We start from the raw sequence: 16500 nt of genomic DNA, 5'->3' as shown, positions 1-16500 counted from the left end.
ATATATATATATATATATAGATACAACTTGATTAAGATACATGTCATTAGTGCAGTACTCACAAAGTAAAACTTCAGAAGTGTTATAAGTGTCATCTGACCTGAACTGAAGTGGCTACATGTAGATTTTTTAAAAAATTTAACCATCTTAAAAAAAGATGCATCTGTATCTGACATGAATCACTATAAAGGTCTGTGCAGCTCTTTGCAAGAAGGTTTCATGTTCTTCTTCCAAATATTACTACAAAGGATTTTTTTCTTTTGTTTTTCTTTATACAAAAATGTACAACCACAGAAATACATAGTTTACCAAGATGAACAGGACTGCAACTAATTTACACACATTTTGACTTAACATTACATTTTTCAACACACTTAGTTGTAAAAAAAAAAAACTTACACTGAAACTTACATTATATCCGGTCGCACCATCACGCTGTCCTCTGAAGTATAGCAGAGATTGATAACCAATATAAACATTTTTTTAATGAAGTGTTTACTCTAAAGTATGAAACATTTCAAATTGTCTTTTGAAAATTCGATGTGCTTTTGTAAGAGTCACCACTAAGGTTCCGACCTGTGGGGTTTCTGGAGGGGGCAGTCAAACCCCTACATAGACTTAAACTTTTCCAATTTTTCAAATTATAGTTACTCACCTGTGCGAGTTCTCATGTGGTACAACAAATGAGTGCGCTGCGTAAAACGTTTTCCACATGTTTCACAAGAATATGGCTTCTCGCCTGTGTGGGTTCTTTCATGGTGCAACAAATGAACACGCTGAGTGAAACTCTTCCCACATGTTTCACAAGAATACGGCCTCTCACCTGTGTGAGTTCTCAGGTGGTGCAACAAACTACCATAGTGAGTGAAATTTTTCCCACAAGTTTGACAAGAATACGGCTTCTCACCTGTGTGAGTTCTCAAGTGGGCAGTTAAACCACTACTTACACTGAAACTTTTCCCACAAGTTTCACAAGAATAAGGCTTCTCACCTGTGTGAGTTCGCAAGTGAGCAGTTAAACTACTATTTAAACTGAAGCTTTTACCACATGTTCCACAAGAATACGGCTTCTCACCTGAATGAGTTCTTAAGTGGTACAACAAATTACCACGCTGACAGAAAGTTTTCCCACATGTTTGGCAACAATAAGGTCTCTCTCCTGTGTGAATTCTCGTGTGGCTTTTGAGCCCTGATGCATCTTTAAACCTTTCCCCACATGTGTTGCAGGGGTAAGGTTTCTCACCTGTGTGTGATCTCATGTGGACAGTCAGATTACTATTATCAATGAAACTTTTCCCACACATTTCACATGAATATGGCTTCTCACCAGTGTGAGTTCTCATGTGGCCCAACAAATGATCACGACGACTGAAACTTTTTTCACACATTTCACAAGAATACTGTTTCTCACCCGTGTGAACCATCATGTGGACTTTCAGCCGAGAGCTAAAGCTAAAACTTTTCCCGCATGTTTTGCAAATATGTGGCTTCACACGTGTGTGGATTCTGTGATGTCTCTTCAGTTGGGGTTTATTCTTAAATGCTTTCCCACAAACATCACATATTGCAGATTTTTTACTTTTGTCAGCATCAGAAGGACTCTCTGACATGGAAGAATTATCTACATTGTTACTGTGCCTGCTGGTTGTTTGGCATCTCTTTTTTTTCTTCAGCTCTGCATTACCAGTTGATTCTGAGTCTACATGCTTGCTTCCTTCCTGCTCTTGGCTCTCAGATACAGGAGAATTGTGAGAGAAGAGCTGGTCACTGTTTGGTTCTGGTTCACTCTGGTTACTGTCCTCAAAAGACGTTATCACTACAAAGGTATCCATCTCCTGTTTCAGGACAAAGTGCTCTCCCTCCTGATTGATGCAGAGTTCTTCCTGTTCCTCTTTGATCTGCAGAGACTCTGGGTCCTCCTGATCCAGACTGGTGCAGAATTCCTTCTGTTCCTCTTTGATCTGCAGAGGCTTTGGATCCTCCTGGAGCAGACTGGTACAGAGGTCCTCCTGTTCCTCTTTAATCTGTGGAAGCTCTGGGTCCTCCTGGTCCAGATATGAGTTCCTTTCCTGGTTACAGAGCTGCTTCTCAGTGAGAACCTCCTCCTCCTTACAGACATGTTGCTGTGGGAGGTCTGCAGGGACAAAGACACAAGAAAAAGGTCACTAATATGATAACAGGAAAACACACATCTGAGCAAATATTCCATCCATCCATCCATTATCTCTACACCGCTCAATCCTCATTAGGGTCGCGGGGGGGCTGGAGTCTATCCCAACCGACTTAGGGTGAAGGCAGGTTCACCTGGACAGGTAACCAGTCTATCACAGGGCTACACTTAGAGACAGACAACCAAGCACACTCACATTCACACCTACGGACAATTTACAATCACCAATTAACCTCAGCATGTTTCTGGACTGTGGGAGGAAGCCGGAGAACCCGGAGAGAACCCACGCTGCACGGGGAGAACATGGAGACTCCACGCAGGAAGATCCCGGGTGTCCTCACCGGGACGCCAACCGGCGACCTTCTTGCTGTGAGGCAACAGTGCTATCAACTGCGCCACCTTGCAGCCCCTGAGCAAATATTTTCTAATGTAATTCACTGAATCCAAAGCAATCTCTAGATGTGTTTTGCTCCTGTCACATTTTCACTCACTGTGAGCACCTTTTTGGAATCAGCACAACCATGGCTAAAAGTAAATGAATAAACTTGTTGTAAATGTATTCTGTGCAAGATAATGCAGTTACAATGCCTGGATGTAGCTACCAACAGCTTTCCGATAACTTGCTCTTCTGTATACTACTTCAAAACTATGCCACATCTTTTTCACTAATGAAGTACGATTTACTTTCTGCTCAGTCTCGTTTTGAAATGGAAGCTCACGACACGTTTCAGAAATACATCTGAGAAATGTGAGCAGCGGAGACAGGTGAAGTGAAGACAGCATTACACATTGATCTACTTGAAGTGCAACACAAGCTTCCCAACAAGTGCTAGTCCATCGAAAACCAAACATGGACTCATAGCAACCCCAGCCATCTGAAAGTCAGGCCAAACTACCCGTGTTTTTTGACACCTGGACCTGGTGAGAGTGGCTGATGTAAGTCAGGGACACAAGTTCTGGCCAGAGGATGAGCAGCTCTTGTGTTTGTAACATTACAACTGCACCTTTCAATAAGCACAGGACAAAACTTGACCCATACTTGATTTCAAAGGCAGAAGAGGAACATTTATTCGTAACAAACGGTCCAGTTTTTATCAGTGCAGAACAACAAAATGAAAAAAGAAAAGCCAACAGAGAAAAGCACAGTAAGGCATCCCCAGCATCACAAAGCAGTCAGCCTAATGGAAACACTGGTGTAGAATTTAAGTGTGGTTCCCCTGTTTCTTACACTGTTGGTTTAATGGTACAAGGTTAGAAAACATATGCAATAATACCATTTGCAGCTGTTGGCTTATATTGCCAATCGTCTGTCTGTAAACCGAGACACCAGTGGAACACAGCTTCACATACCTACTGTATGTAACTTTATTTCAGGTTTTCTGATGATGTCCAGCAGTCTGTGCTGATGATTGATCTGTTTCTCGTACTTGATGAGTGTTTTTTCAAAGACTTGGAATATTTCTCTGGATAATTCTTTACATTTGGACTTGCACTGAACCAGCATATCAGTCTTCTGCGTCAGTACAAGGTGCTCTCCATCCTGACTGAGGCAGAGTTCCTCCTGTTCCTCTTTAATCTGTGGAGACTCTGGGTCCTCCTGGTCCAGATTGGAGTTCTTTGCCTGGTTATGGAGCTGCTGGTCAGCAAGGACCTCCTCCTGCTCACAAACATGTTGCTGTGGGAGTCCTGGTGGGACAAAGGGACACAAGCATTACTAATGGGACGATAGAAAGACACACATCCATTAAATCATCCATTTTCATCCTCTTAGCCATAAACAGATCACGGGAGGTTAAGCAGGCCTTCCAGACACTACGCTGCCCATCAGTGTTTTCCAGTTCCTTCTGAGGGATGTTCCAGGGTGTTCCCAAGTTCAATCAGATATGTAATCTCCCCGAGTGAGCTGGGTTTACCCTGGGGTCTCCCAGAAAACCTCCAGAGGAAGGCACCCAAGAGGCAGAAAAAAACACATTTGAGCAAACGTCCTGTAGTTTTAACTTGGGCTGAACATGTAATCGCAATTTTTCTGACAGAAATTGTGATTTGACTTTATTACACAATTTCTTCAAGCCAACTCTCAGTTAATATTCACTGTACAATAGATTCAAAACAAGCAATGGAGCATTACCATGAGATACCATCCAAATCCTGACTCACAAGAAGAACACTCAGGATTAAATAAGGAGTCCAACGAGGTCAGAGTCATACATTTTACCGCAGAAAGTACAAATAGGAACTATTTCATCAATCAAAAGTAGTTCAAGTTAAAACTCTATACATTGTGCTGGAGTAACTAAAAAAATGTTTCCGGAATGAGATGTTTAAGTTGAATTTCTTAATGTTTTTTGTAAACTAAAAACAAAACTTACATTTACCTCCATTGTTTTGCTCAAATTTCAGGTTCCAATGGTTTAAACAGACACACAACCCCAAGATTTCTATTTATGCTGTATTTCATTTAGTTATTCTCTGTTCAGTTTGGATGATACTACATGCCACCACCCTACGACTCTGGGGAGAGCTACGGTAGGAACGAACACCAAAATACACAGCAGCAGCAGCAGAACACCTTTTTAATCTTCACTTTTCAAAATATTTTAATTTGTATTTACCTTTAAGGGACAATTCAGGAAACACTGATATTCCTACCATTCTTTAAAAAACAGATTTTGCACAGACCAAACAAAAGTATCTGCTGTAGCCAGGAAACTGATCCCCATCGTGTCAGGAGGAGCACTAACGACCCGCATAACGAGGGGGAGGAGCAACAAACCCCCAGTTGAAACCCAAACTCAGGTGTTAATGACTCCTTCAGGATATCAGGATGTGGAACTCCCAACCAGTCAGTCACAGCTGATGAAGCCTCTTGGATGAAGGTGGAACGTCTTCAAGGAACTCAAGCAGGTCCAGCTGATACCATTAATCTATGAGAATAACCCTGACTGGGATGACTGAGAATCTTCACAGACATAAACTGTGATTTCATTATTTGACTGTTGCTTATTTTGTTATTTTTACCTCAGTAACAAGTTCAGTTCCTGCAGTGAGGCAACTGTATCACTCAAATGCTACATCATTGCATTTAATCTGAAAAACTGACAACTACCTGAAAGAATCCACTTTATACACAAGAAGAAAAGTATGCAGTTCTGAAGTTAAATTGTTATTTGTTTTTTTTTTGCTTAAAATAAAAATGTCACAAGAGCCCTGGTGGTGCTGCAATCATCCTGAATAGGACCGCTTTGTTCTTATTAACTTTAATGCCGAATCTGTTCCATTTGCTGTGCAGTGAAAGCGTTTAGGTTAAAGCTACATACGTCACAATGACACATTACAAGATGTAAATAATTGATGAAGCTACCTGAGGCCTGTTCCACAAACCAAGTTCAACAAATCCTCGTTATCTTGCTTGACTAAACCTAACAGTCAGTATAGGCAATCACAAAGCTGGTGATCCACTCAGTGAATCAATCCTGTTCCTGAACCTGGCTCTGCGTGTTTTCACATGAAAGAGGCCGAGTCAACACCAGATGACAAATCGCAAACATGGACAGGTTTGCTGGCACCACAGCAGCATATTTTACAAAGAGCAAACTATGATATTGGAGAAATGTGAAGATTTTGAACACATACTACAAAATAAAAGAAATACAGCTGCTGCAGTCGAAGCGGGAAAGAAAGCTGCAAAAGCTGCAAGCTGTGTGAATGCATGCTTCTCTATTTCACTGTTACTTTGTTTACAAGTTGCTTTGAGGTCAGTCATTGTATGCAAATCACAAAATAAGACACTATTTTCAACAAATAAATAATCAAGCATTAAAAATAAAACAACTGTTGTGGTGATGTGAAGGACAGATTCACTTCTCTCACATTCAGACTGTGTTCCAAGCTGAATACTTTCTACTTTAAGTACATACTACAGCTGCAGAGTTTCATGCGATATGCGTACAACTGGCACTTACTACTTTGTCAAAACATTGCACCCTAAACTTTGGCTGTTCTTTGTAGTGCAAAGCTTGTTTACACCAGACACTGACAGAATTGCGCAAAGGACTGTTGGTCAGATTGGCCAGACAAGCATGCCGGCTTGCATACTGCAAAATCTGACTGAGGTTCTGGGTATTTTGAGCATACTGCATTTAACATACTGCACAGGTGGTAGAAGCACCCAAATCTGGCTTTGATTTGTTGTGCAATGAACCTTATTTGATGTAACCTTGTACTGTGCATTGTGACTTCAATGTTTTAACTAGTTTAGTTTTTTAGTTTTTATGCTCCACATGTCTGGAACAAACTTCCAGCCAACTGCAGGTCTGCTGAAACTCTCAGCTCCTTTAAATCAAGGATAAAGACATATTTGTTTACTGCTGCCTTTGATTAATGATTGTTTTAATACCAGCACTGCATTGTCACTTTTTTTTAAAAGATATTTTTTGAGGCTTTTCTGCCTTTAATGTATAGGACAGTGAAAGAGTGACAGAGAAACATGGGGAGAAGTGTGGGGAAAGGACAGGCAGCAAATAAGCCATTGGCTGGAATTGAATCACAGCCACTGCATCAGGGACTCCAGCCCCTGGATAGGGGGGGTAGCTCAACAGGTTGGCCAGTCGACCCATGGCCAACCCATGACCCATGGGTCGACTGGCCAACCTGTGGAGCTATCCGCTTGCAGCTCTAAAATATTCTCCTCTCACTATCTGTACACTGTAAATTACAATAGATTTACTCAGTAATGAATAAACCAGTCCTGAAGTTAAACCTGAAATGACCCGGCTAACCTTAAGTCCTGGTTTGCAGCACAGGCCTCTGCTGGGCCACCTGAGCACAGTTCCTCCCTCAGTGTGATGCTGCAGCTGTTTCACAAAGAAAACAAGGCCATTTTCTATGTGTGTGTTTTTCCCACAACAACACAATGTGAAAGCAGAGTTCAAGAGTTGTGTGAGTTCTTGAATTAGTGACACTGTGAAGGAAGCAGATCTGAGCTCCGCTGGGCCCACTTCAAGCCCGTTAGCTTGTCAGCCGTAGGGCTGGGTTAGCTTCGCTAGTTAGCCTCGTTAGCATGTGAACCTGTCCGCAGTCAGTGTATGTTGTGCTCGTTGGCTCACAGTCACACCTCATGTTCCTACACTCTGGAGTGACCGACAAGCTCCGGTTCTCTTGTGTCTTCTACATTCACACCATGACAGCTCCACATACCTGTCGTGTCTAACGTTATCTGTGGTTTCCAGATGACATCCAGCAGTCTGCGCTGACGATCGATCACTTCCTCGTACTGGACGATGGTTTTTTCAAACTCTGTGAATATTTCTTCAGCAGCAGCAGTTAGTCGCTCGTTGATCAACTCTCTCAGATTCTGAACTGAACTCATCGTTACTTCATCAGATGAAATGACTTATCCAACATTTATACTTTCAAACATGAAAACATCCGTGAAGCTAACGCTGCTGGCGTCTTCTCATCCTTCATGTTCGTTGGGAGTCACACTGTTAAAGTCCGGTGGAAACACTGCGTTACCTTTTAATTCCGTCTTCAACTGAAAACCTTTACTGTAGCAGCTGGTCAAAGTGGAGTTTTATTTTCTACCTAGTTCACCCACTCACTAACAGTTTGACTAGATGTAATATTTTTCAACATATATGTTCAAGTATCTATATTTGCATGTGTAATACAGCAAAGTATAAGTACATTTAAAATAAAATTAAATCATTAAAAGTACCAAAAAAAATCTCTAAATTGATGTTTTGTTTTTTTTTTTAAATGAAGTGCTCAAGATTTCATGTGTGTGTAATCTAAACATGGTCTGGACCACCTGAGGACCATAACACTGTACTTACAGTACTTGAGTAAACGTACTCAGTTAATATAAGTAATATAAGTATATATAAAGCTATCCATTATCTATACACCACTTAATCCTGGAGTCTATCCCAGCTGACTCAGGGTGAAGGCAGGTTCACCTGGACAGGTAACCAGTCTATCACAGGGCTACACTTAGAGACAGACAACCAAGCACACTCACATTCACACCTACGGACAATTTACAATCACCAATTAACCTCAGCATGTTTCTGGACTGTGGGAGGAAGCCGGAGAACCCGGAGAGAACCCACGCTGCACGGGGAGAACATGGAGACTCCACGCAGGAAGATCCCGGGTGTCCTCACCGGGACGCCAACCGTCGACCTTCTAGCTGTGAGGCAACAGTGTTAACATATATTATGATTATTTTCTTTCTTTTCTTTTATTTCTCTCTCTATATCTCTCTCTCTATATATATATTCATTGATATTTATTTAGAAAACTCTTTATTTACTTATTTAATAACTTTATTTCTATAGCACCTTTCAGATGGTTTCAAGATGCTTTACAAAAAAGAGCAACAATAAAACATTGAAGGCAATGAGAGCTGTAAGAGTAAAACCTCAGCCTGCCTTTGTTATAAGCCTGGACTGTGGGACCTCTAACAGCTGGTCGAGACACAGAACAAAGAGGTTGATAGTTCTCAGATGTGGAGCAGGGTCAGACTGTGTGTAGAAATTTAAAACTATTCAGCAGAATCATAGATTGAATTCTGTAACGAACAGGGAGCCTGTGTAACGGAAGTGTTTACTGTAACTGTAAATCTGCATCATTGAGGCAAGTGAATAGTGAGTTGCAGTGGTCGGTCCATGACGAAGTTGTGGATGAATTTTTCAACCATATTTTTGAGAAGACTCTTAATGGCTGACTGAGGTTGAGTTTGTAATCAAAACAACTCCTACGTTTCTGGCTGAGTGCCTTCATGGTCACTCTCCATCTTGTTAGTTGTCCAGGATTGGTTACAATGTGGCACTATTTCTGATTTGCACATAGCAAGACTTAACAAGAAGTTGAGGTATTGATCAACCCTCTTGTTTCTGGCTAAGTGCTTCATGTCCATTGTTAGTGGTCCAAGATGGAGACTGATACTGTTCAGGCATGATCAGGACCAATTGCCAGAACTTCAGTTTTTTTCTGTGTTCAGTTGCAAGAAAATAAAAGCCATCTAGTCCTTAATGGCACCAAGAAAGTAATGCAGGAAATCCAGATGGTGACAGTTTTCAGAGCTAAACAAGAAATACAATCAGGAGTCACTGACATAACAGATGTAGGACACATGAGCGAAACAGCAAATAACAAGGAGCAACAGATTTAAACGAAACACTCTGGGACCACACATGACATGAAGAACAAAAGTTGTCAACAGTAAATTGTGTGAAATGTAAATGTTACCTGGCCCCTCTGAGGACAGCTATGTTGTAATTAGAGTACTTCAGTAAATGTGCCCACTTAGTGGAAGCAGGCTATAGTTGAGAAAGTATTGTCACTGACGTGCTGGTTTGCGCAGGAGTGAAAGAAGTACTCAAATTCTTTTCCTTAAATGAAAGTACCAGCACCTCAGCATAGAAGTACTCACTTACAAGCAAGAGTCCTGCCTTCAGAATTTTCTTAAATACAAAAGTATGAGCACCAAAATATACTTAAAGTACCAGAAGTAAAAATATACATTATGTAGAATGACACTTTTCAAAATAATGTATGATATTGGATTATAATTAATGACGCATTAAGAAGTTTGTCACTTTATTGTTGCAGCTGGTAAAAATGAAGTTGATTTTAATATTTACTGGGGGGTAGTTGTAAGTTTTTCCTGCCTGGGGAATCAATAAAATCAATTATAAATTAAGTAATGCAATGTCCACAAAATCCAATATAACGCTGTGACTTTCTGTTGCAAGTTTACTGTGCTTTTGTAAGAGTCACCACATATCCATTGGGCAGTTTTACAGCTCAAAGTGATTGTGCAGTGCGACACAGATGGAAATCAGACTTTATTAGATCAATCTCTCACAGTGCGACATGTAATAAACTCACAGGATCATTGTTGAAGCACAATCTTAACCTGAAAGAAATATTACATGAAACTCTGTTTCCCAAATATGTTTCAGGACTACGGCTTCTGTGAATACTTAAGTCACTTCCCAGTGCTGATACATATTTAAGTCTTCCCTAGCAGTTCTTGAGTTGCCAGTCAAATTCCTACTTAGATTGAAACTTCTCCACCATGTTTCACAAGAATATAGCTACTCACTTGGGCAAGTTCTCATGTGGTGCAACAAATGCGTACGTTGAGCGAAACGTTTTCCACGTTTCACAAGACTACGGCTTCTCGCCTGTGTGGGTTCTCTCGTGGTGCTCCAAATAAACACGCCGAGTAAAACCTTTCCCACACGTTTTACAAGAATACGGCCTCTCACCTGTGTGAGTTCTCATGTGTGGCAAAAAACTACCATAGTGAGTGAAACTTTTCCCACAAGTTTGGCAAGAATACGGCTTCTCACCTGTGTGAGTTCTCAAGTGGACAGTTAAACTACTACTTACACTGAAACTTTTCCCACAAAATTTGCAAGCATAGGGCTTCTCACCTGTGTGAGTTCTTGAGTGAGAAGTCAAACTACTCTTTAAACTAAAACTTTTCCCACATGTTTTGCAAGAATACGGCTTCTCACCTGAGTGAATTCTTAAGTGGTAGAACAAATTACCACGCTGACAGAAACTTTTCCCACATGTTGGGCAGCGATATGGTTTCTCTCCTGTGTGAATTCTCATGTGACTTTTGAGTCCTGATGAATCTTTAAACCTTTCCCCACATGTGTTGCAGGGGTAAGGTTTCTCACCGGTGTGCAATCTTACATGGACAGTCAATTTACTATTGTCATTGAAACTTTTCCCACATATTTCACATGAATATGGCTTCTCACCAGTGTGAGTTCTCATGTGGCCCAACAAATGATCACGACGACTGAAACTTTTTTCACACATTTCACAAGAATACTGTTTCTCACCTGTGTGGACCACCATGTGGACTTTCAGCTGAGAGCTGAAGCTAAAACTTTTCCCGCATGTTTTGCAAACATGTGCCTTCACACGTGTGTGGTTTCTGTGATGTCTCTTCATTTGGAGCTTATTCTTAAATACTTTCCCACAAATGTCACATTCTTTCCCTGTGTCAGCATCAGAAGGACTCTCTGACATGGAAGAATTGTTTGTATTGTTACTGTGCCTGCTGGTTGTTTGGCATCTCTTTTTTTTCTTCAGCTGCGCATTACTAGTTGATTCTGAGTCTACATGCTTGCTTTCTTCCTGGTCTTGGCTCTCAGATACAGGAGAATTGTAAGAGAAGAGCTGGTCACTGTTTGGTTCTGATTCACTGTGGTCACTTTCCCCATAAACTGCTATCATCATACAAGAATCAGTCGCCTGTTTCAAGACAAGCCGCTCTCCCTCCTGACTGAGGCAGAGTTCCTTCTGTTCCTCTTTAATCTGTTGCTGCTCTGCAGCCTCCTGCTCCAGACTAAAGTTCCTCTCCTGTTCAGAGAGCTGCTGCTCTGTGAGAGCTTCCTCCTCCTTACAGGCATGTTGTCGTGGAAGATCTGTGGGGACAGAGGGACACAAAATAGGTTTTTATGTGATGATAGCTAAGCATACATCCTAGCAAATATATTCTAATTTAACCCGATGAAGCCCAAACACATTTTTACTCATCACATTTTATTCACTGTGGACACGTCTAGCGAACAGCACACAGTTAGAGCTTCATAAATACTAAACAAAAAAGTTTTATTAGAATACGTATTTCTGCACCTGTTGAAAGAAACTGTAATCAATATGTACCACATTTTTCCAAATGCCAGCAAATGTTACCAGAATTGGGGGAGATGAACTGTACATACCACAGATATCACAGCTAAGTCAGGCATGGAGTGTCAGTTGTGCCAAACAGCACAGAATATTTTGTGTTTTTTACAGGAAAGCTTTATTTTTGGCAAGTTTCTGAATGAGACAGAAAAGAGTATTTTGATAAAATATGATGATCTTAAGGTTAAACTTTTCAATCAAAAGTCACTCGCTGATGGTAATTCCATGATTTGAAATGATGACAGAATGAACCTAGCAGGTTTGTGTCTCTGTATTATGGTGGAGAGACAGGTTTTGACACAACACTGCACTCAGCCAAGATTGTTTATGAGGCAGAAGAAGCATTACCCTCCAACACTTTGTACAATAAGAGTGTTTCTGTAGCCAACAGAGTAAAACGTCTTCTCTTTAAAACCCTCAGCTGATCAGATTAATTCCAGCAGTAAGAAAATCAGAGTTATTTTTTTTTGGAACCCAGTGGACATAAAGGAAACACCGCCAGACCCTAAGAATTGAAGTCAGTTTCTCCTGTGACTTACACACACTGTAAGTTTATGCATTAATAATATTTACTGCAGCTGCCTTTTAGTTACTATATGTGACCCTAAAAACCAATGTGATGTAGATTTACATATCTATTGTGTGTCATTTATTTCAGGTTTCCAGGTGACATTATCAATCTGTTTCTCATACTGGATGAGTGTTTTTTCAAAGACTTGGAATATTTCTCAGGATAATTCTTTACATTTGGACTTGCACTGAACCAGCATACCAGTCTTCTGCATCAGTAAAAGGTGCTCTCCATCCTGACTGGTGCAGCGTTCTTCCTGTTCCTCTTTAATCTGTGAAGGCTCTGGGTCCTCCTGGTCCAGATACGAGTTCCTCTCCTGGTTACAGAGCTGCTGGTCAGCAAGGACCTCCTCCTGCTCACAAACATGTTGCTGTGGGAGTTCTGGAGGGATAAAGGGACACAAGGGTTACTAATGTGAAGATAGAAAAACACATCCATCCATTCATTCATTCATTCATTCATTTAATCATCCATCTTCTTCCTCTCAGCCAGAATCGGGTTGTGGGAGGTTAAGCAGGCATTCCAGATGTCACGCTGCCCGGCAAAGTCTTCCAGTTCCTCTTGGGGGATTCTGAGGCTTAGAGATGTAATCTTCCCCAGTAAGCTGGGTCTACTCTGGGGTTTCCTCCCATAAAACCTCCAAAGGGAGACGCCCAGGAGGTAGAAAACAAATCAGAGCAAATGTACTCTAGTTTTAACTGAACAATTCGGCCAAAATATGAATCTTGCAATTTGATATAATTTCGTCAAGTGAAGCTTCATTGCAGTGTTCACTGTGCAACAGATGAAAACATGATGGAACATTACCATGAGATACCTTAAAAAGTATGATTGAGAAAAACAAAACAAAAGGGTTCTCCTTTAATTATTATGAATACATCTACATACAAGCGTAGACCCAAATACACTGCGGTGCCAGACCCCTTTTCAAAATGTTCATTATTTGAATTATTTTGATTAATATTTGCATTTAATTGGTTCAGGAAAAGGGGGCTGCAAGATGCAGCTAGAAGGTCCCTGGTTCACATCCCGGTGAGGACACCCGGGATCTTCCTGCGTGGAGTCTCTACATGGTCTCCCCGTGCAGCGTGGGTTCTCTCCGTGTTCTCCGGCTTCCTTCCCACAGTCCAGAAACATGCTGAGGTTAATTGGTGATTGTAAATTGTCCGTAGGTGTGAATGTGAGTGTGCTTGGTTGTCTGTCTCTAAGTGTAGCCCTGTGATAGACTGGTGACCTGTCCAGGGTGTTCCCTTCCTTCTCCCTAAGTCTTCTGGGATATGCTCCCAGCCCCCCACGACTCTAGTGAGGATTAAGCGGTGTATAGATAATGGATGGATGGATGGTTCAGGAAACACTGACATAACTGCCAGTCCTATAAAACAGACTTTGCACAGACCAAACTTAAGTATCAGCTGTCAGACTGCAGATAATAAACTGTGATTTTATTATTAGGTCAAACGTCTGTGGCCTCATGTTTTTATCAACTTAAATGATAAGTTCCATTCTTGCTTTCTAAGGTGATTACTGGAAATATAATATAATACAAAAATCCATTTTATATACCAGGGAAATAAAAGGACAGAGGAAACTGTTTTGCTAAAAGTAAAAATGTCGCGACAGCCTTGATGCTGCTGCATTTATCTTTGACATGCCTGTTTTGTTTCCAGTGATTTCACTGCAGAAAGTGTGAATGTGTTCACAGCAGTTCACTGTTTATTTTGCAGTCAAAGCGTTTGGGTTAGTAAAGCTACGTATATCACAATGAGACACCAGAAAATGTACACACTAAAAGAAGCCACCCGAGGCCTTTGTTATGAAGCAAGTTGAACAGACCCAGGGTGTCTGAACCTGGCTATGAGGATGTTCACATGAAAGAGGCTGAGTCAGCATCAGATGACCAATGACTATAATATTTGAGAAGTAGGAAAGACATAATGCAGACTAATGTCACTTCTGCTTGGCTGCAGAAGAGACTGCAAAAAGTTGCAGACTGTGTGAAGGCATAACTAACAGGCTTATCAATTTCACTGTCCCTTCATGTATAAGAATCTCAGATGTAGGTTTTTATTCAAGATTCAGTTTAGTTCTCAACATGCATCACAGGATTGCTGTGATCAAGGTGTGTTTATATGTGTTGATCTGTTTTTCTTCAACATAACTAGAGGGCTGCAATACAAAGTGAGATTAGTAGGTTAGCGAGGTATGTTAAGCCTAAAGTCAGAGTTGTCAGTGTCATGAAGGTGGCTCTCTTTAATTCTGCCAACAACATGGTAACTGTTTCTGCAGAGCTAACCTGGTCTGGGGCAGGTCATGTTCAGAGTGTTGGATTGATATCGGCTGTGACAAGCGTCTCCCTTTAACCAAATAGTTTCTTGTTGATTCTTTACGAGTGATTCAGATTCTCACCTGAGGGGATTTGTTTTATCTGCAAACCTGTTAAGCTGTACGTTACTAAAATCACTGAGTGTAACCATATGATTACAGTATGGCACACTGTATGCAGTGCGTTGCCATGGAAACCTACATGCATTCAGATGGTGATGCAGAAATCACATAAATATTTTTTTATGTTTGGTGCTGATTTGCCGTTTACACTGTTGATTATTCGATTGCTATTTATTGCAGAGAATATTCAATCAATAACATTAATTTGTTAATTTCTCTGTTGTGCCACCTGAGCAAAGTGCACAGTTCCTCCCTCAGTGTGGAGACAGTTGACATCCTGCTGCTGTGTGATGCTGCAGCTGATTCAGAAAGAAAACAAGGTGACTTTCTACATGTGTTTTTTCACAACAGCAACAATGGTCTGAAAGCAGAGTTTAAGAGTTCTGTGAGTTCATGAGTTAGTGACACTGTGAAGGAAGCAGATCTGAGCTCCATCCATCCATCATCTTTACACCGCTTAATCCTCACTAGGGTCGCGAGGGGCTGAAATTTATCCCAGCTGACTCAGGGTGAAGGCAGGTTCACCTGGACAGGTAACCAGTCTATCACAGGGCTACACTTAGAGACAGACAACCAAGCACACTCACATTCACACCTACGGACAATTTACAATCACCAATTAACCTCAGCATGTTTCTGGACTTGTGCAAACTCCACGCAAAAAGATCCCGGTGCCCCCACAGGGACGCGAACCAGAGTCCTTCTTGCTGCGAGGCAACAGTGCTCCCAACTGGCACCTTGCAGACCAGATCTGAGCTCCGCTGGGCCCATTTCAAGCCCGCTAGCTTGTCAGCCGTAGGGCTGGGTTAGCTTCGCTAGTTAGCCTCGTTAGCATGTGAACCTGTCCGCAGTCAGTGTATGTTGTGCTCGTTGGCTCACAGTCACACCTCATGTTCCTACACTCTGGAGTGACCGACAAGCTCCGGTTCTCTTGTGTCTTCTACATTCACACCATGACAGCTCCACATACCTGTCGTGTCTAACGTTATCTGTGGTTTCCAGATGACATCCAGCAGTCTGCGCTGACGATCGATCACTTCCTCGTACTGGACGATGGTTTTTTCAAACTCTGTGAATATTTCTTCAGCAGCAGCAGTTAGTCGCTCGTTGATCAACTCTCTCAGATTCTGAACTGAACTCATCGTTACTTCATCAGATGAAATGACTTATCCAACATTTATACTTTCAAACATGAAAACATCCGTGAAGCTAACGCTGCTGGCGTCTTCTCATCCTTCATGTTCGTTGGGAGTCACACTGTTAAAGTCCGGTGGAAACACTGCGTTACCTTTTAATTCCGTCTTCAACTGTAAACCTTTACTGTAGCAGCTGGTCAAAGTGGAGTTCTTCTTCTTCTTTTTCTTTCTTTCTTTATCTAGTTTACATACTTAGTGATACTGTTCCCAAATGTCATATTCTAAATTCAACATAAATGTAAAAGTCTAATATTTGCCTGTGTAATACAGAAGAAGTACATTTAAAAAAAAAAAAAAAAAAGGTCAAAATAGATCTTTTTAAAAATTATTTTTCATTAAAAGAAGTGCTCAAGATTTTAACTATGTAGTACATGTTGTAATCACAGTACCTGAGTAAATGC

The 16500-nt window shown here is 41.2% G+C and overlaps 1 protein-coding gene across 2 annotated transcripts; it reads right to left on the bottom strand.

Annotated features, from left to right (window-relative positions):
- Positions 1–250: 250 nt before the first annotated feature.
- On the bottom strand, positions 251–7694 carry LOC103364080 (zinc finger protein 436-like). 2 transcript variants are annotated; one of them, XM_008291086.1, is made up of 3 exons: positions 7367–7694; positions 3521–3856; positions 251–2134 (listed from the first exon to the last, which is right to left on the bottom strand). In XM_008291086.1, the coding sequence occupies exons 1-3, from the start codon at positions 7536–7538 to the stop codon at positions 648–650; spliced, it is 1995 nt and encodes a 664-aa protein (XP_008289308.1). In that variant the 5' UTR covers positions 7539–7694; the 3' UTR covers positions 251–647. The 2 variants fall into 2 exon arrangements, with proteins under 2 accessions (XP_008289308.1, XP_008289309.1); XM_008291087.1 differs by having other exon boundaries at positions 1742–2134; positions 3525–3856.
- Between the last annotated feature and the right edge of the window lie 8806 nt (positions 7695–16500).

Source organism: Stegastes partitus, unplaced genomic scaffold (genome assembly GCF_000690725.1).
Source record: "Stegastes partitus isolate 25-593 unplaced genomic scaffold, Stegastes_partitus-1.0.2 Scaffold715, whole genome shotgun sequence".
NCBI lineage: Eukaryota > Metazoa > Chordata > Actinopteri > Pomacentridae > Stegastes > Stegastes partitus.
This window is presented reverse-complemented; position numbering and strand designations above follow the sequence as displayed.